The sequence below is a fragment of the Sarcophilus harrisii genome, chromosome 3 (assembly GCF_902635505.1).
Source record: "Sarcophilus harrisii chromosome 3, mSarHar1.11, whole genome shotgun sequence".
Lineage (NCBI taxonomy): Eukaryota > Metazoa > Chordata > Mammalia > Dasyuromorphia > Dasyuridae > Sarcophilus > Sarcophilus harrisii.
Window position 1 is genome coordinate 300,995,593 of NC_045428.1, and position 22,166 is coordinate 301,017,758.

The 22,166-nt window shown below is 36.8% G+C and overlaps 1 protein-coding gene across 1 annotated transcript in view; it reads right to left on the reverse strand.

The window, feature by feature from the left end:
* The window catches only part of CD80 (CD80 molecule), a 39,519-nt gene that overhangs the window by 14,290 nt on the left and 3,063 nt on the right, over window positions 1–22,166 (reverse strand). Inside the window, exons 3-4 of the mRNA XM_023499043.2 lie at window positions 12,884–13,210; window positions 6,494–6,772 (exon numbers count right to left, since the gene is read on the reverse strand). Of these exons, the coding sequence (XP_023354811.1) occupies window positions 6,494–6,772; window positions 12,884–13,210 (606 nt within the window). The remainder of the gene's footprint in view (window positions 1–6,493; window positions 6,773–12,883; window positions 13,211–22,166) is intronic.

A 22,166-nucleotide genomic window follows, 5' to 3' on the forward strand; every position in this document is an offset into this window, starting at 1 on the left:
CCTCCCTTCTTTCCTTTCTTCCTTCCTTCCTTTCTTTTTGGTCTGTGTTCTTTTTTTGCAACATGGTTAATACAGAATCATGTTCTACATGATTGCACATATATAATTTATATCAAAGTACATGTCTTCTCAAAGAAGAAGAAGGGTAGGATAGAAGGGAAATAATATGGAACTCTAAGATTGTTAAAAAAAAATTAACATTGTTTTACATGTAATTGAGAAAAAATAAAAAACTTTTTTTTTTAAAGAGAGAGTCAAGAAGACCAGAGTTCAAGAGTAGGTGCAATCTTTTTGAGGGGAAACATTCAGTCTGGCATTCCTTTGTCACTTCAAATATATTCCTACAGTTCTCAAGATGACCAAAAAGCAGACAATAATATGTCCTCAATCTTACTTTCACTGGACATAGGATGCTACTGAAAGCAGTAGCCTATGTCCTTTCTTAGCTCCTTGACTGACCAGGTAACAACAACCAAGAGAGGGGTAAAATAGGTTGTTATTGTCAAGTCATTTCTGAGCCTCTTTGACCTGTTTTGGAGTTTTCTTGGCAAAGATATTGGGGTAATTGCTATTTCCTTTTCCAGCTCATTTTGAATATGAGAAAACTAGGGCAAAGAGGGTTAATTGACTTGCCCAGAGTTACACAGCTGACAAAAATTTGAAGCTAGATTTGAACTCGTGTTTCCAATTCCGGGACTGGCACTCTATTCATTGTGCCATTTAGCTGTCCCTAGATAGAATAGGATATGAAAGGAAAACACAAGTTTATCAGGTTTTTGGTTTCCACTTCATCTCTGGAACAGCTTGCAAACAACTATCAAATGCTCATCAGTTTGTTGATTTTGTTGCTATTTCACAGTTCTTATGTAAATCAAGTAATCAAAAAGAATTCACTAGACACCTATTGCTAGGTGGTGTTAGGTTCTAGAGATAAAAAGACAAAAGTGAAAAGTTTTCCAGTTTACTTTCTATTAGGGGAGACATAATGTGCATAAATAGACATATACAAAAGAGATACAAAGTGAATTGGGGGTGGGTGAGTAGAATCCCCAGCAGTTAAGATGATGAGGAACTAAATACCTTATGCAGAAGGTGACATTAAGCTGAGCCTTAAAGCAAACCAGAAATGCTAAAAATCTGGCAGTGAAGAGGGAATGCTTTCCAAGTATGGGGGACAGCCAGTGCAAAAGTATGGACATAGAAGATGGAGGAGCAGCAAGACTAGTTTGGTTGTACTAGAGAATGAGTACTTGTGGTTGTTTCTCCTTTCTAGAAGAGAACCTTTATATCAGGAATATGGTTCCATGACATGCCAGTAACTTGGAAGGGGGGAAAGAAAGAAAGAAGGAGGGAGGAAAAGAGGAGGAAAAGAAGGAAAGAGGAAGGGGAAGGAAAGAGGGAGGACACAATAAGGGCTTGAACTTAAAATATTGGCTGTGTGAATGGAGAGAAGAGGATTAATATGAGAGATATTAGAAGCAAATATTGTAAGATTTAGTAACTGACTGGATATGCAAAGCGAAGATGACAATGAGATGATGAACCTAGGAGACTGGAAAGATAATGGTACCTGAAACAAGAATAGGAGAGTTTAGAAAAGAAGTAGGCTTGGGGATGCAAGATGGCACAGTAGATAGAGTGGATAGAATGCTTGGCCTGGAGTTAGGAAGACTCATCTTGAGTTCAAATCTGCCCTCAGATATTTCATAAATATCTTAGTTGCAATGTTTTCAGGATGGCTTAAGCCGTTGCAAGCATTGCTTCCTATCTCCAAGATCTCATGATCTTCTTATGGAGGTAATCTGTACAAATACCTAATACCAAAACCATCATTTGCTTTATGTGAAATTATAAGGTCACTCAAATTTGAATAATTTTAGTTTAGTTGTTCTGTCTTTTAATAGCTTATTCTGAGTGACTTTTTTTTTTTCTTCTGAACAGTAACTGGAAAAAGCCATCTGAGAAGGTGATAACAGACAATTTATTGTACTCTATATTCATTCATTCTTTTATGGATTTTCCACCTACCTATAAATCTTAAGCACAGAATTGCCAGACCTTTTTTAGGTATTGTATTTCTATGGACAGATCTTGAAGAGACCTATGTTGATGACCTACACTGTCTGAGTAATTTTGGTCATTTGGACATTATAAGAAATAGACCTCTATGGATAAGTAGGGGCTGCAATAGATAGAGCACCAGCCCTGGAATCAGAAGGATTTGAGTTCAAATGTGACCTTAGGTATTGGCTTTAGCTGTGTGACTTTGAACAAGTCACTTAACTTTATTGCCTCAAAAAATAAACAAACAAAAAAAGGAATAGACCCCTATTATCTGTTTTTAAAATATTATGGACTAAAAATATTCTGAACTTGAACATCAAAAAAGCACAGTACCATACACAGAACAGAAGACAAAAAGAAAATTCTATGTGAAACTGTGACTCTCCATTTTACTCTGCTTGCTTAAAAAAAAAGTATAAAAAGAAGTGTTGATTATCAATCGTTTGACTATCTCTAACAATCTTAGGGATAGAATCATAACTAGCAATTGTAAAATCTGGCAACAATTACTACAAAAGACTCCCTTAATTCAATTTTTTAAGACTAATTTTTTTCCGGGAAAATCTTGAAACATAAATCCTGCCAAGAAGATAATAACTAAGGACACTGCAAGGCTGCCTTCAGCAGTGAGGGGCCAGGGAGAAACTTTTTGCTAAGTAGCTACTATGCTCAGTTTCTATCTGCCAAAGAACCATAAAGTGTGCCTAAATGTTGGTACTAGAGTTGGTACCAAAACAAGTGCTATGGCTGGGCTGTGGACTACACATGTAAAGATTGGAAGTTTGGAAGGTTTATGGCAACAATTGTTGCTTCATTCAATTTTATGCCAGCAATTGCCTGGCAGCTAGACACAGGTTATCTTAGCCCTTTAGTCCTCCTAAGTATATCTAGAATATCTACGTGATGATGGTTTTTGCCTGCTTAAACTTTGTTAAGCAGGGTGTAACAGAAGGAATCCTCAGTTAGAAATCACAGTGAGTCAGTGCCAAAGTCAAGACTAATTCCTCACTCCTAACTCTTTCCGCCTTATCTTTCATTCATCATATGTATATCTTGTTTGTACATAGTTGTTTTCCTTTTGCAAACATCTCTAGATTTTTAGCTCCTTGAGAGAAGGAACTGTATATTGCTTTTCTTTTTACAATTCTCTCTTCCACATCTCAGCAGTTAGGACATGATATCCTCATGATCTGGACAATCATTGTAAAAGGTTTTGGCCTTCCCTTCATAGCAGAGAAAAAATCTGAATCCCTCCCCCCTTTTTTAAAATGGGTGATTTACAGTACTTTATTGTAAAATTTGGGTTAAGTATTTAGTCATAGGCTCTGTATCGTCTGCTGACCTTCACAGGTTGTCTGTGGCTTTGCAAAACTGTCCCCAAAATTCTCATTTGATTTCTCATGCCAACCTATGATATACTGAAACTGTAATGGGGGGAGTTGTGATGTAGAAAGGATAATGGCATTCTCAGCACTAAGCACATTGCCTGGAGCGTAAGAGCACTTAATAAAAGCTTGTTGGCTAGATTTGAATCATTTGCAACATGATTTCTAAGGTGATGTGTATTTAACTGTGAAATTCCATGATTCTTTATATTCATGATAGAAGCTATATAGTGGAGGTGGAAAATATCAATAGTACAAATAGCTAGTGTTTATATAGAACTCAGAACTTTAAGGCTTGCAAAATGCTTTACAAATGTTGTCTCATTTGATTTTTACCATTCTAGGATGGGGAAACTGAGGTTAAATGATTTGAACAGGGTCATACAATTAGTTTCTTTCTTTTCTTTTTTTTTTTTTTTGCTGACATGATTGGGGTTAAGTGACTTGCTCAGGGTCACACAGCTAAGAAGTGTTAAGTATCTGAGAGCAGATTTGAACTCAGTTCTTCTTGACTTCAGGGCTGGTGCTCTATCCACGGCACCATCTGGCTGCCCCATACAATTAGTTTCTGGATTTAAACTCAGGTCTTCCTGACTCTGCTCCAGTGCTCAATTATTATACCACCTATCTATCTTATTAGTCTTAGAGTTACAAGAATTAGATTTGAGTTTACCTGCCTTATAGTCTATGGGCAAATCACTTGACCTTTTTGGACCTGAGATTTTTTAATCTAGAAAATGGAGATAATGATACTTGCATTATTTACCTCATTGAAATGATTGTTAAGGAAATGCTTTTCAAACTGTAATGAAGTCACAATGAAAGATTCTTTCTATCTATTCTAGAAATGTTGCTATTACCCAGAATATTTCCCAAATTGTTCTCATAACCTAGTTGTACAAGAAAATCTGAGTCATTACTTTTGGCTAAATCAGGAACTTTTTAAACTCAAAACAAGAGAATGCAGCTTCATTACCTGTTTGAGCTCTCCAATTTGGCTCTCAATGATTTTTTTGTTTAGTCGGGAAAAAAAAGTCAAATATACCCTCAAAGGAATGGACCATTCAAAAGGTGTATATTCCAAAAACAATTCTCCAAAAGAAATTAAAAATACTTTGAAATACATATACAACTTTCCAAGTTGACAGACCTCAATTGAGCACATTAAGTTCAAATTTGTTTAAAAAAACAAAAACAAAAAACCCACGGGAGGCAGCTAGATGGTATAGTTAGATAGAGCACTGGCCCTGAATTCAGGAAGATCTGAGTTCAAATCCAGTTTCAGATACTTTATACTATGTGTGACCCTAAGCAAGTCACTTATTCCCAACTGCTTCACCAATAAAAAAACAAGGAACAACAAAAAACCCCACCAAAAACAATTCTACCTTCTTAGCATCATACTTCTTCTTTTTCTTTTTAAAGCATTTGCCAAGTTCAGAATTTTGAAAATTTAAATTTTTTTCCTCATTGTATTATCATGAGGAAGGAATCTGTAAGCACTAACATTCTAAGAAAAATAAGTCACTGTTGTTGATAATATCGTATTAACAAAATTTTCCAAGAGTAAATGTTGAAAACTATTTTTGCATGTATTTTGAAAAATAAAAAGCTATTATTATAAAAAGTACTTTAAAAAGAATACTGTATTAGTTATATATAGAATTGTATAATCTTTTTCAAAGTAATTTGTATTCATTATCACATTTGATCATGACAAAAACCCTGTCAGGAGAGATGGTGTGAACTATCCTAAGTCACATAGCAAGTTAGCAACAGACATGAACTAAAGCATACAATTCCTTACTTCAGCATTATTGAATATTATCTTTGTGTGTGACCCCTATTATAGTAGATATAATAGGAAATAAATTTCTATTGAACTAAAGATTTAAAAAAAAAAGATGGAGCTTAACCCTTTGGTACAAAAAAATATTCAATTGGGGACCAACTAAGCAAATTGTGATATAGCCAAATGTAATAAAATATTACAATATTGTAAAAAAATTTTTGAATGAGAAAAACTCAGAGTAGTATAGGAAGAACTTATAGGACCTGATGGTGAATTAAGTAAGCAAGAAAAGAATATGCACAACCACAACAATGTAAGCAGAAATAAGAAACCCAGGCTAATTGCTGTGTGATTAAAATGATAAAGCTTAGCCCAGTGGAAGAGTTGGGAAAATACACTGCCTCTCCCAATCATAGAGATATGGAATGTTGAATATATTGCCAGAGGCAATCAAGGTATTAGTTGGTTTTTGTGAACCATTTTTTCTCTTCCTCTTTCTTTTTAAATTTTTGTAATCAGTGATGATGCACTGGGTAGGGAAGGGAAAGAAATATACTAGGAAATATCTTTTCTATCTTTCCAGTCTTCTTATATATGTTACTCCCTTCCACCTGGTGACTTTGCACAGCCTTTCCTTATTTAAATTCAATTCATTTGCAAGTCATAACATCACCTTCCCAATATCAAAGAAAGCACACAACAACCTTAGTCTCTTCCACTTACTCTATGATACTCTATGACATTGGCTCACTTGCACTGCCTCGAATATATCAGTCCATCTTCCAAGTGAACATTTTCACTGACTGTCCCCTATGGCTGGACATCTTTTCCTCTTTATCTCTACTTTCTGGTTTGACTGGCATTCTTCAGATCTCAGTTAAAATCCCACAGTTAAGAAGACTTATTAGTCCTCCCTACTCTTAGTGCCTTCCCTCTGAGATTGGCTCCAATTCATCCTGTACATATTTTGGTCATGTACAGTTGCTTGCATATTGTCTTCCCCTTAGACAGCAAACTCCTTGAGGACAGAGATTGTCTTTGTCTTTCAATTATCACAGAGCCTGGGTTGTAGTAAGCACTGGATTAATGCTTATTGATTTTTCTTGAATTGAAATAAGAATAATGTAAAAACTAAAGGTGCAAATTTTTAAAAATCCATTTTTAAAAGGGGAGTCCAAGGAAAAAATATGATCAGTTAAGGATTTTACTTTGTTGTGCTTGAGTTAACCAAGTTATCTGAAATGGTACTTACGAAGAGTATTATTTGTTGACACTTGAAAATCACCATATTTGATTAAGCAGGTTAAAGAGAAATTGTTGCTTTGATTGACATGCAATTCACTTTTAATATCATAGAGTTTAGTTGTTGGATCTTGGAAAATGGTGGTGTTGAGGGAAGTTAGTTCTTTCCCATTGTTCAACCAGACAAGGTTAGGCTGTGGATAACCTTTGCTAGATGAACAAGTTATCCTCCAAGTAGGAAAAGGCGATTCTTCTTCATTCACATCGATAATAGGATCTGAGAAGTCAGCTGGAGAAAGACAAGGAGGTAAATGCATCCAGAAAGCATGTGAAACATATGTGCATAGATACTATATATTGGATTTTGTATTTGAAATTAATAATCCTGCACTGGAAGAATTATAAATCTGAGACAGCTAGCCAATATTATTTTGCTAATCAGCTACATCTCAGGGAATTTTTTTCCCCTTGTATTTGATCTAGTTACCCCAATTCTCATCTATCCACACTAGGGAAACAGAAAGTGAATGTTTAGACCAGCCATCTGTTCATTTCTCACCAGGGTGCTATCTGAATCATTCCATTGTATCCCAGAAGTCTCCATCTTGGAAGACCATTTCTTTTTGACTGCATATACTTTTTGTATATAAAAAACTCTCTGTTACATGACAGGGTCCAGGAATGTATTTCTAGTTAAGATTCTAGTGAATAAAAAATAAAACTTTTATAAGATATGTGGATTGTCAGTTTTAAATAACTGAAATACATATATGTGTACACAAAAGTATATGTGCAAATATTCCTGTATAAATGGGAGGGATAGCGTGTCTTATGTAATAGAGAACCAGGCTCAGAGACAGGAACTGGGTTCATGTTCCACCTCTAAAAGAGATTAACCATAAAAACTAGAACTAGCTGTTTAAGCATTCTGTGCCCCAAGCAACACCTTTAAAAAATACTGATAGTTTTTGTTTTTACTTGGTCTATATTTCCCAGTGTTTCCATATCTTTTACTCCTCCAACAGAGCCATCCCTCATAACAAAGAATAAAAATGAGAGGGAAAAAAGCAGTTCAATAAACTAACATATTGAAAAAGTTTGAAATTATATTCATTGTTCTATCTCTAGAACAATCTCTAGATTTATTCCCAATCTCTAGAAAGAAGGAAAGGAGAGCTAGATAATTCTCTAAGGCAGAATATTTTCAGATCCCTCCAACCAAATGTATCTACCTAGAAAATATCATCATCATTATCATCATCATACTCTGTGCATAAATTTTTCTGAATGAAATGATTACTTTATGTGTATATTCTATTGCTTCAAAGTCCTTTTCCATGAATTATCTCTTTCCATAAAATACAATTACCACTAAACCTATAGTGCACATACTTTAATATTCTTTGATGATCCAGGAAGAAGGACCTTTAGAATTCTGGAGAACCTGGTATCATCATCATGAGCATCTATGATTATATAACTCATTTGCAGAAAGGCTATTTAATAAAGGTTTTTAGTTGGCAGAATGATCAATAAACCTGAATTTACTATGTGCTTAATATTTCTTATGCTTCAAAGATCTAGGAGTGTGAGTTTCCCTTCAAAAGAGCAGATCTCAGTCCTTCAGTGACTCATCAAATGGTTTTCAAGAGTGCTGTGGCTAAAAATTCACCCCACTGTAGCTGAGATTGACAATGAATCTGTTTGAACCTGGTTCTGCTGATCCTCAGACAAAGAGTCTGGCAGATTGTCATGGGTCCCCTTTCAAGTTCTTCCCAGTTTGATGGAATCTGATGAACATGGCAGAAGTTGACATCATTTTCATGTTTTGATAAGGCATCAGAGAAAGACATTAAGGGAGGTATATAGAAGATAAATCTAACTAGAGGTTTTACTTTTTTCATAGTGAATAAAGTTATTAGTTTTCCCTTAACCCTGAGAAAATGAAGTCCATATTCCTTCTGTTAAAATTATGGGAGTTGCCAAAGTGATCTTCCTTAAGTACAGGTCTGATCATGTCATTCCTTGGATTCATTGACTTCTTGTTGCCTCCAGGATAAAATATAAACTCCTTGGTTTGGATTTTAAAGACTTTTCACAGCTTCACAAACCAAAGGAAGGTTTGAAAGCACCAACCTTCCTTTCCAGACTCGTATGTTTGCTTCTCTTCCTGCCCTCAAATATCTACCAATGTGGGTGAATAAGACCTCAGCAAAAGACCAGAGCCAGTTAGGTGGCTCATAGGGAGAGATATAAATAGGAATGGGCCTTTGTTGCAGTGGGTCCTGGATGAATTTCTACCTTTACTATAGTCTATCAGGAAGCTAATATTATCTTACAGCTTGGTCTATTTTGCCATCAAGTGGACAAATGGATTAAAGTTCTATATGCCCAGGTCTTAATGACTTTATCTCAAGATTCTAACTTAAGACAACAATGTAGGATGTTCCTGGTTAAATTTAGCAGAGGAAAATTGAAGGTTGAGATTGAAACCGAACAACCTAGATGATTGTCTATTATCCAGGGTCACAAACTTCCCCTTCTGTCCCTTTATTTAGCCCCTACCAGGAGGCCCAGCAATGACTCCCAGGACTACTCCCATATCTGAATCTGGACTTGATGGGCAACAATATTTCCCCAACTCCCAAGTATCCTTCCCCGTGGGACCCTCTAACCCCTCATACCCTAAGTTGAATTCTACAACCTCCTGGCCCCTTTCTCCTCAGTCCCTCCCATATAAGGAGTGAGACCGCTTTTCTTCCTCCTCAGCACTCTGTTTTAGGATCTCTAAAGACCTTTTAAACTCAAACATTGAAAGAATAGCAGACTTTGAGGTGGAATACTCAGGATACATATCCTTTTCTCAATGGTAGGTCTTTCTCAAATTAAGGAAAAATTGGATTGTTACACTAAAGACCCCCACCAAGTTTCCTGAGGACTTTAACACCATCTCCCTCCAAGATGTTAACATGATTATCTATTCCTGCTACACAATGGAGGAAAAAAGAAGAATCTGGGATTTAGTTCAGAAGTTTGGTGATGATATGGCCAATTCACCTTCGTCAGGTAGGTACCCCTCAAACATTATTGCTGTCTCAATTATAGAACCCGGTGGAAATTACAAGAAAGATAGAGAAAAAAGGGACTACATGCTGACTTTCCTTAAAGTTATGTAGAAGGGAATTGAGAAGCAGATTAATTATAAGAAATTTAAGGAAATTACCCAAGTAACCAAGGAAAACTCTTCCCTCTTTCAAAGAGACTTGTCAAGGCTTTTAAGAAATATACTAACTTGGACTCCACTTCTCCTGAAAGCCACTGTCCTCAGCATGCATTTTATTTGCTAGTCTGCCCCAGACATTCAGAGGAAGCTGCACAAGTTAGCCATATGTCCCCAGACTCTTCAGATATAGATTTTGGAACCAGCTTTTGGAGTTTTTTAAAACAAGGACCAAGCTGCAGCCAAGGGGCAGGACCACACTCAGATTTTGGCTGCTGTCATGTCTGGGACCCAAAGGGGCCCCACTCTTGGAGATTCCTGCTTGTAATGCTGTGGACAGAGCCATTGGTCTCAAAACTGTCCTTGAAGGAAGCTCCCAGGTCTGGACACTGTGTGAAACCAGGTGTACAGGAATAGAGACTGAGTGCAAGCTATCTCTCTCTGTTTTCCTGCCTCCCAGTCTCCTCAGGAACAGGAGGATTTGACAGAATCCTCCTTACTCCATCACCATAGATAAAACCAGGGTAATTTTGGATGTGGCAGTTAAGTCCAATAATTTGCTGGTACAGGAGCCACTTATTCTGTCCTTCCCAATACCCTGTCCTTACCTGCCCAGCACCTTATAGAAGGGTAGGATTTGATGGGAAACTTAGGAAATACTTTGAGACCTTCACTCTGTCCTATCAGTTTGGGAACCTGTTATTTAAACACACTTTTTCTTATTCTCTCCTTTGCCCAGCCCCTTTATTAGGGCATGATCTGATGGAGAAAATGGGGACCCAGTTCTCCCTTCTCAGATCTTTGGGAGCTCTTTTCATACTTTTCTTGAGGCCTTCCCATATTCCGCCTGAAGTCTGGGTAGAAGTGGACTCCTCTGTTTGGAACCAGGGAATTCCAGGACGAATTACTCTCTGGCCCCAGAGTTCCTAATATGTTTCCCCCCTTAATGCCAGTACCCAATGAAGCCTGATGCCAGAGATTACAACCCTTGATTGAAAAATTTCTAAAGTATAAGCTTCTGATTCCATGCCAGTCTCTCTCTAATACTCTCATCCTCCTAGTTGCCAAATGGGGAGTACTCAGAGATGTTAATAAGAGGTTATTAATGTCCTCATCCAATAGTACCTAATCCCTATACATATTTACTCAGAGTCTAAAGGATATTCAATGATTTCACTTAGGCCAGGAGAAATAGATTCAGCTGCCCAAGTTGCTGCATACATGACCTTAAATCATGGCACTATTTCTTCCCCAACTCCCTGACTTTTATATACCTCCCTATAATCTTCTGGGAACAGACCCTAAAGACAGGGATGTACTCTTTCCAGCTTCAGGTGATTTCAAACACCTTCAGGCTAACTTTTAATCTCAGAGGCAAGCCAGTGGAAATTTCTCTGTGGCCGACTTGGGAAACAACACCTCTAGTCCCTTGTGAAATCTGTTTTCTCTAGTCACAAGCTAGAAAAAACCATTAGTCAGGTTTATTAAGATTGTCCAATTTGTGCCCAAGTGAATCCTGAAGGTGCCATTAACCTCCCTTCTCCTCCCCTCTTTAAAACTCTGTTCAGAGGAGGAATACCTATGCAGGAAAAGATTGGCAGATTGACTTTACACATTCAAATTACTTCTGGGTTTTGTTGTCACTTTTACAGTTGGGAAGAGGCCTTTTCTTAGAGGACTGAAAAACTCAGGAGGTCTCAAAGTTTCTGCTAGAAGAGATTATATCTTGCTTTAGTCTGCCTAGCTCCCTAAAAAGGAACAATGGTCCCACTCATCCCACTTCTAATCATTTTCCCCCTACTCTTTTGTGGCCTATATTTATTCATACTTCTTGCTAAAATTGTCTCCCCTACGCTCCAGCTGATTCATTTTCAAATGATTGTTAAAATTATATATTGTCTCTTTCTGATCCTGAGGCTGAGCACCCAATGAATGCTACATCGTCCAGCTTGAGCTCCTCACCCCTTTGAATGGCATCTGTAAGAGAGAAACAGCTATACATCCAATCTCTGCAGGAAGCTGCTTCAGAAGATGGGATCTCTGTCCCACATCCCAAAAGATTTTGGATCCCACTTGTTTGAGAGGGGAAATGATGGGGTCACTAAGACAACAGCAAAAGACCAGGTCTTTGGTAGGTAGGTGAATCATAGGGAGGGCCATTGATTGGAGTGGATTTTTGTTGCAATGGGCCCTTATTGAGTTCCTTAAGAAGGCCCTCCTCTACCCCTCATTAATTAGAGTTTATTAGGAACTTTGCCTGCCTTTTGACAGAAAATTCTCTAAGAACTTTGCCCTTCTTGTGGCATCAGGTTATTCCCATTTTCTTCTTGGTAATGGTGAGACTAACTTTTCTTTTTGGAAGTTAGCCTGCCAGTCAATTGTATAATAATAAAATTTTGCCCCTTGATTTGGAGATGATATGAGTCTACAAATTTTTTTGAGTTGCTTCACAACACTGGCCCTGAACCCCAATTTTGGAGGGTTCATCATTATATGTAATGTACCTTATCATTACCATCTTTCTGTTCTTCATACATGATACTCCAGTTCCCATTTCCATGTGTTTGTATGATCATGCTTCATATCTGGAATGTTTGCCCAATAGAATATAAGCTCCTTGAAGAAAGGAACTATTTTAACTTTATCTCTATATTCACAGGACCTATCATAATACATAGCACAGAGAAAATGCTTAATAAATAATTATAATTAATTGGTTAATTAATGTAACTCTCTTTAACTGTGAGCTTGTACAAAGAAAAAAGGAATAAGTATTTATGTAGCACCAGCAATGTGTCAAGCACTTTGCAAATTTTATTTCATTTGATCCTCACAATAACCCAAGGAAAGAATCTATTTTTATTTTCATTTTACAATTGAGGAAACTAAGGTAGACAGAGGTTAAGTGACTTTTTCACAGTTCCACAGTAAGTGTCCAAGGTTGGATTTGAATTTAGATTTTCATGACTCTAGAAATAGTGTTTTATGCACCTCAAAGGCAAGTCATTTAATTTAATTACTCTTTCCTCAGCTATAAAAAAGTTAAAATATTTGTGCTGTGTACCATACAAGGTGAAGATCAAATTAGATAATGGATAGATACTGCTTTATTTACCTTAATAGTTATATAAGTATCAATTATTATTTAGTGACAATAATGGTCAATCTTTTAGCACTTACCTCTAATTGACAATTTCACATCATGCTTGTGGACACGTTTGTACTGTCCGCCTACCATTTTCTGTACTATACACTCATAGATGCCCTCATCAGCCACTTGCAGGGAAAGAATTGTGACAGAGAGGTTTTTGGCTAAGTCAATCACAGTCGTCCTGTTCACAAATGGAGAGTGGAGGTGCTCTTCGACTTTTTTCCCATGTACATAGGTCTGTACCACTTTCCCAGATATTTGCCAATAGACTCGATAATTTGCCATTTCCTTTTTAGGAATATAATAATCACATGAAAAGGTAGCAGGTTCATTCACTCTTGCCACCAGGCTCTGTCCTAGAGGGAAATAAGCATAAATGTAAGTTGTATGAGTGAATATGAACTGTAATTTCAAGTTATCTGGAACAAAGAAGTTGAATGTGTTTGTGATTTGGTGTCAACAATACTCTTGGGTTTAAAGATTTGAGCATCACATAGCTAAGAATTTTTGAATATAGTCCCAATATTTTCAAGTGATCAAATGAGATAGTATTTTTTTAAGAACTTTGCAAACTTTAAAGAACTTTGTAAGGCTAAAATGTGTACTTTTATTTGCTTATTTTCAAAAAATGATTGATTCTCTCCCCCATCCCCTTGTTAATCTTTCCCGATGATCCTGTAGATAATCATAACTGAAAGCCTGGAAATCCATAGTAGTGGTGAAGGATGACTCATGGAGTTTTTCTCCAGCCATTTGTGGAACATTGTGGGTGTTTTCTCTAAAAGGTCATTGAAATGCATCATTCATGAGTTGCCTGAGGTTCCTGCTGAGGAGGGGAAGGGTTGGCGGGTGCATCCTCCTGTAAAATTCAAGAGCTGAACAAGAGTCTTACTAAAAGGAGGAACAGAAACTGGCCTGGGCAATTAAAGCTGAGAGCTTGGAAACTCCCATTGAGGTCCCACCTAGAATGATCAGGTCCTGTGAAGAAATGAGGAAAGGGCCGGAGAGAGAAAAAAAAAAAAGAGAGAGACAGAGTCAAAGAAACAGAGACAGAAAGACAGAGATAGAGGGACACTCAGATATATTGAAAGAGAGATTAAAGGTGAGAGAGAGAAGGAGAGAAAAGAAAGGAAGAAAGGATAGAAAGACAAAAAGAAATAATGAACAAAAAGGAAGAGGAGAGGAATGAAGGGAGAGAAAGAGAGGAAAAAGAAGGAGAGGGAGAAAAAATAGAAAAAGAATGAACAAAAGAAAGATGAAAGAGAAGACAAAAGAAAGGAAGAAGAGGAAAAAGGAAGAATGAACAAAAGAAGAAAGAAATAGAGGAAGGAAAGGGAGAGAGAAAAGAGAGAAAGAGTCCTGATAACAAAACAGGTTTAAACTGAGTCACTTCAATACAGTTTATTTGTGGTTCAGTCTGAATTCCACCTAATTGTGTGTTAAAACCTAAAGCCATAGAATGGAAGAGCTGGCAGGATTCTCTCTTCCTTTCAGATAATCTCCAAGCACCATCTTCTTTCTTGATCTCTCCAACTAATAAACAGTTTGCTCCCCTCCCAAACTATCTTGTTTTTAACTGCTTTGTACTGATTTGTATTTATTCATTTTATATCTATGCTGCATGCATTTTTATATCTGTACTTGTGGTCTTCTCCAGGTCCTTGAGATAGGGATCATGTCTTATTTTTGCCATTGTATCCTCAGTGCCCAGCACAGTGCTTGGCACACTGTAGGCTCTTAAAGAATATTTGTTTGATTGATTGACCTTAGTGATGATCTAGGCCAATTTTCTCCTTTTTCAGCTTAGGAATCTGAGACTGAGGGGAAATGAGTACCCAAGCTCATAGAGCTTGATCTGCACACAGGTCTTCTGGTTCCAGTCCTAATGTCCCTTCCTTCATGGTCTCTTTAGAATATTTCTTTATATGGTAAAAAAAAATTGTAATATATTTCATCTTCAAATTTCCTTTGGTTTGTATTCCCTCATTACTACTCCTAGAAATCTTGGTTGTTCCTGATACTTATGGTTTTATCTCTATCCCAGCAATATGTCCTTGACTTCCTACTTGGAGGAGGGCTTAGAATTGGGGTGGGAATCAGATTGGTATTCATTTGTGATCCAAACTAGTTCTCTGAAGTCTAAACCAGTCTATTTTGGGGAACCAATATTCTGAATTTCTCATGCATTGCTTACCTCTTACCAGAAGTCTGTTTCCAGCTGGCTAGTGCAGTGGTGGAGTGCTAGAACTAGAGTTAGGAAAACTTGTTTTCCTGAGTTCAAATCTGCTCTCTGACATTTAGTAGCTTTGTGATCATGGTCAAGCCACTGTTTACCTCAGTTCCTCAACTATAAAATGAGGTAAGGAAAGCAAACCACTCTAATATCTTTGTCAAGAAAACCCTAAAAGGGTCACAAAAGAGTTGGACACAACTGAATAACAGACATTTTTTTCAATTTCTCTCTAGGATACAGATATACTTCTTTCACTTGTTACGTAGTTGTCCTGGCCTAGTGATTGTGGCGGTTAATAGTTACAGACAAATAACTGAAAAATCCAGGAGGGCATGGATTTTCCCTAAAAATTTTTGAGGCAGGGATACAACTGTAATCAACTAAGTGGCTTAATTTTTACTCATTCGATTTTCATGGTCAGGAGAGAGATTTGTACTTACATTCTATTGATATCAAAACTTTCCCAGGAAAGAGTTCCAAAGATTCATTTATATTGAAGTATAAAGGGTAAAGCTTAAAGTCTGACAAATCTCAGAGATATTTGCATTTTAGTAGGGGAGCAGAAGCTATAGCAAAAAGCTTAAAGCTTAAAGTCGTCTTTCTTAAGAACCTAAAATTAGAACTAACCTGAGGTTCCTGGGGCTTTACCCTGGGGTACCAATATATAGTATACATATGGGTACGTTTCCTCCTTGAGGTGATATACCTTGATTTGCTACCTTGCTTCAACAAAGTGCAGTTCCCCAGGGGCCTCTTCCCTTCCTCCCCCAGTGTTTCATTCGCTTAGCCCCTGAAAAGGGTCTTCCTTTTGTCTCTAAAGCTTTTTGATGGCAAGGGTCAGGCTTTCCAGGGAAAGGGTCATGCTATCTCCCTGTCCCACTGCACTCATAGTTAGATTATTCTCTGTACCCTCTTTACAAACGTTAATTTTGCCTCAGACTCTTATTCCATCACTGTATTTACCTAATATGAAATAATTTCAAATTAGGACAGCCTAAAAAGATTTTTCTCTCTCTTTGTATTGATTACAATAACCATAATTATAACTGTCATTTATTTAACACCTTAAGATGTGCCAAGTACTTTACATTCAATATCTCATACCCTGTCTAGACACAAATCTAACATGGGCATAGATCTGATCCCTTCATTTCTTTTTCATATATATATATATATATATATATATATATATATATATATATATATATACACACACACACACACACACGTGTGTGTGTGTGTGTGTGTGTGTGTGTGTGTTTAGATTTGATCCCTTCATTTCTTTTTCATATATATATGTTTTTAAATCATTAACTTAGCAATCATCAACAAAGGTAAACCACTCAAGGAGTGATACAAAGCATTGAATGATTCTGAGGCCCTAGAGAAGGGTATCTATAATTGAAGAGCTTTCATGATAGACACTTATTATATTTCCTACTTTTGAACTCTCATCCCCAGATAAATATGCCCAACTAGAAAGGATTTGAAGAGCACATTGACCTTATTTTCTAAATGAACAGATGAAGCCCATAATCTGGCAAAGAATATTCTTACAAGGGTCTAGTAAAAGTTCATTTTCTTTTATTAAGATCAAAACTGTCTCTGAAAATCCCCAGCTGAAGTTGCTGTACTGAGACTCTATTATTTTAGACACTTTTCTAGAGATTTCACTTTTTACCAGTCAAATGTATCTTTTCCAGTCTTTTTTTTTTCTGGTCACTTCAAAGACAATGAGCTAAAGATAAAAAGGTTGTTGTTGTTGATCTTTGCTCTCTAAGAGGACCAGGACATCAGGGAAGTAATACTCCAACACATGCAAGCGAATTGGATTTAAATGAGAGAGCACTATGCAAGGTCACCTGCCTAACTTTCCTCTCCAGAACCATCTGGGTCCAGTGCCAAGATCTAGATCAGGAGGACTGGAGATGATCCTGGATGTAATAAAAGACCTTGGAGGCAGAATTTAAAATGTCAGTCCAGCTAGTACCTTTATATTTGTTTAGAAGGCAGGATTTGTGTATTTCCCTGGTCCAATACTGGGTCTGTCAGTTATAGGTAACAAATGAGCTCATTTGCCCCTTCTCCGCTAAGGAAATGACTAACATCCTGGGTGTTTGCCTGTCTGCTGAAAACAGGGTGCATCTGTGGCCCCTGATTCAGGAGAAGGGAGAAGACTGGGGGAGGGTGTAAGAAAAAAGGAACTATTCTGCAATAGGTTAAAATACAGCTATGTACCTATCTGAAGGGAGGCTAAAATCTTTCTTTGCCTATTAGAATTTCTATAATCTCTGATATTCTAGGGAATATCATAACCAAGGTTATCTGATCCACTTCTCCCTCATCTTACAGAGGAATAAATTGAGGCCCAGAAACAACAAGTGATATGACCAAGGCCACACAAATAAAGTTGAAATTCAATTTAGTTTCTGACCTTTTAATTAATTTAATTCAACTTTAGTATTTGTAAATCCCCCCCCCCTAATTTTTATGCATAAAAGTATTGTGAATAGGGGGGAGGAGAAGGAGGAGATTTTCATGGAGAAAAGGGATTTGAGGACTGAGATTATTTCTAATTTGTCAGCACAATACAGTAGAAAAAGAACTTGATTTGGAGTCAGACGACCTGTGATAGAAACTAAATCTTTTTTTTTTTTTAATCTCTTTGACTTAGCTACTAAGTATCTGAGTCTGAATTTGAACTCAAATTCTCCTGTTGCTCTATCCATTTTATCATTTAGCTGTCGCATTGTAGAAACTAAGTCTTACCACTTCCTCCCTATGTGACTAAGCTACATAACTCCTCTTTGCCTCAGTTTCCTCACCTGTAAAAGGGAGGAGGTTGGATTAAATAATTTCAAAAGCCCCCTCTAGTTTGAAGACTATAAACATCAGTGTAAGATTTTTTGCCAAGGAAGTGAATCTCAATAGTCCTGCTCCCACACAATATGTCCATTCTCATCACTTTTCTCAATTATGCTATTCTTAGAAGGCTCTCTTTCTTTCCCTCTTCTTCCTAAAATCCTATTTACCCTTCAAGGGTCAGCTCAAGCTTCTTTAGCTATTTCAACCCCAATTTGATCTCTCTCCTCCCTCTGATTTCCTACTGCCCACCTAGTCAACATCAACCAATGAGTACTAATATACATTTTCTGTATATTAACCCTTCTCTGCTTTGTTTGAATGTTCTTTGAGACCAGGAATCCACACTGTTGCAAACACATTGTAAATATATATTTATTATATCCATCAGCTCAATAGGATTATCGATTTAGAGTTGGGAAGGATCATAGAGGACATTTACCACATTTGTCATCCATAGCTGTTAAATGATTTATTCAAGGTCAAATTGATAGTTAGAGGTGGAATTTGAACTGAGGTCCTCTGACCTCCAAATCCAGAAGCACACTTTCTATTCTATCTTGCTACTTATATAATATTCAATGATCAGCTGATTCATTAAACAATAAAACCCCAAAGTAGATGTACTTCAAAAACTCTCTCCTCCACCCCAAGTCCTCAGTGAAGGATAATTTTATCCATTTGTCCCTAGCAATTGATCCAATTGCTAAGTCCATCATTTTGCCTCTTTTTAGCTGATAGCAGGAAGAGAACTTGGCTGACTAAACAGACTTCTTTTTTAATGTCTTTAAATTAAGTCCAAATAATTCTCCTCAAATTCATAATTCTTCATAATTCTCCCCAAAGTTCATCCTGCTTGAACAGTAACCCAAATTTCCCCTTTGCCTCTGTTTCCTTTTCTACTAAACAACTTTTTTTCTGAGGTGAGTTAAAGGGAGTTTTTGACCCATTCACTGCCACATTAACCTTTGCAGGAAATGTACTGGGCCCCTGAAAATCTTTCTATTCTTTAATTTAAGCTGATCAGTCATTTTCATCATCACGGATGGCTAATCTTTACTGACTCATTGAAGAATGAATAGAAAAGCTAAATTGACTTAGCTGGATGTAAAGAATGTCAAGAGTTGGAAGGGATCCTGGAGACAATCTAATACATCTCATTTCACTTTACAGGAGAGGAAACCGAGAGTCATAAAGGGCAAAGGACTTGCTTCAGATCACAGAACTCTTTAGTTTAAGAGCTAAGACTAGAGATATGCTTCCTCCCCATGCCTTGTCTTGCTACCTCACTCCAATAAAGTAAAACTCCCCAGATGTCACTGCAACCAATGTTCCATTCACCCAACTTAAACACATGCAGAGTCTCATTCACCTGAAAGATGTCTTTCTTTCTCCTCAAGCCCTTTGGATGCAAAGGCCTGACTCTCTAAACTACTGTTTTTCTACTCCAAATTTTTGAAAACTAGTTGTACCTGTGTCAGTTTTTCCTTTTCCTCCCTATTATGGAATCCCTCAAGAACAACCACATAATAATGAAACACACTGTGAGCTGTTTTTTCTACTTTCCCATCCATCTAGCTATCTACAGGGTCTCCCATAAGTCTTAGTGCTTAATTTTACTAGTTTTAAACTGCACTAAGAATTTTGGGATATCCTGTATATTTATATAACTCTATATGTGTAGATATAGATGTACATAGGCTACATCACCTCTCTGAGACTTTTTACACTAAGATTTATAATCTTTTTAGCCCCCTGATCCTCTAATCCCTAGGAATAGTAGGACAGATATTGAAATCCAAGAACTGAAGTTATCTATCTATCTCAGTTACTTAGGATCTCTATAGGAATAGGGCACAAAGTATACACATATGAATGCATACATATTTGCAGGTACACATACATAGATTTGTTGTTTAATTATTTTCATGCATGTCTAATTCTTTGTGACCCCATTTGGGGATTTCTTGGCAAAGATACTGGAGAAGTTTTCTATTTCTTATTCAAACTCATTTTACAGATGAGAAAATGAGGCAAACAGGATTAAGTGACTTGTCCAGATTCGACCCCTAATTAAATTGTCTGAGGCCAGATTTGAACTAAGGAAGCTGAGGCTTCCTGATTCTGGGGCAAGTTCTGTGCACTATTGGCATCACCTAGCTGCCCACATATGTTACTTACAATATATTATATATATACCCCCCCTTACACATATACATATATGCAGTATATATATATATATATATATATATATATATATATGTATGATGTAAGAGTTCCTTGCTGTTTTATAAATAAAATATTCTCTCTCTCCACTCTGAATGTTTTCTATGGTTGTTTTCCATGCCTGGGATATTCTCCCTTCTCATTTCTACCTTTTAGCTTCCCAGGTTTTCTTTAAACCTAATTAAAATCTAATCTTCTACAGGAAAACTTTTTCATCTCTACTTAATTCTAGTGACTTTTCCTCTTTTAATTATTTCTTACTTATCTTGAATATAACTTGTATGTAAACATTTATTTGCTTGTTGTCTTCATTAGATTGTAGGCTCTTTGGGATTCAGAACTGTCTTATGCTTCTTTTTGTATCTCTAGCAAAGTACCAGACACATAGTAGGTGCTTACTAAATGTTTATTGACTTATTACCATTGCACATCAGAATCTGCTCATGGTAGGTGTGGGTATGTCTGTGTGTGTATTTATGTATGTATACACATACACACACACACACACACACACACACACACATATATATATATATATATATATATATATATATACTATATATTAGCAGCAGCAGCAGCATCCTGTATTGGCCCTTTAATCAGGAAGATTTGCTTGAGTTCTAGAATTTCCATACAGAACAGTTATGTGTATTTATAATATGTACACAGGTATACAGAAAGTAGCTCAAAAGTCTTAGTGCACAGTTGCACTAAGATGGATTGTCTTATTCATAGAAAAGCATGAGAAGGCCCTCAATGCAAAACTGAACTAAAACTTTTGGAACATCCTGTGTACTTTATAAATACATATATCTATCCTGGATGGAAACTCACTCAACCTAAGTAGATTAGCAGCAATTCATTTGTAACTTGGAATGCCAGAGAGTTGGTGAGACTCTTAAATTTAAGTAGTTTGCTCCAAGTCATAGGCACAATATATATATATATATAAACAACTAAACAAACAAACACAAAATCTACCCAGTTCAATAAAGACAAAAAAGTCTTGGACTTAGATCCAGCTAGAACTAAGCATTCTTCATCACCTTCCACTTTCTATGCTTCCATTTTGCCTATTCATCTGCTAATGTGCACACTTTCTTCCCTTTCCCCCTTCCCAACTTTCATACTCTCTAACCTGTAGCTGAAATGATATAGATAGGTGTTTCATCAGGTTGCCTGTTATAGGAGTAATAGACATACCAAATGTTGGCCTCCAATGTTAATTTTCTAAGTCGACAAGACTCATTCAAGCAAGAACAATGCCAGGATGTACTAATAAATGTTTAACAGCTGACTGGAGTTAGGAAGGGAAATGTATAGATGACACTTTTTTAACTTAATTTGTGGAAATTTAATTACCTTAAGTCTAACAATCAGCAAAATAATAATCCAAGCCCTGATTCATAGTGCATTGCCAATTTTTAAGGAGTAAATGCTCCTACTGGATGAATATTTAACAACTGCCTGTTTGATCAGACTCTAGTACATCTCTGAAACAATATACTTTCCAAATCCAATCCATTGGTATAGGGAATTGCTGGTGGTATATGATAAAGAAGATGGAGAAAGAAGGGGCTTAGAGAGAGGGGAAAGATTACAGAACATGAACAAGGAGAGAAAAGAAAAAGAAAGAGCAAGAAGAAATGAAGATAGCACCAAAGAGGAGAAAAAACATCAGGTGAAGGAAGAGAAATCTGGGAGGGGTGAAGGAAGAAGCCAGTGCAACAAAAATCTTATCTTAAATCATTTCAAAGTTGCATTAAAAAAGAATAGAATCAACCAGAAGACCTGCACATTTTCCTGTTGTGTGATTGTGGATGTAACATTTATACTTTTTGGAACCTTTGTTTCCTTCTCTGCAAAATGGAAGTGCTAATGATATACATGATTCCAACCTCACTGGGCTATTGGGAGGCAAGTAGTTTCAAAAGAAGTACCACAGAGCTGCTACTCAGGCTTTCATAACCCTTTGCAGCACTTAGCACAAT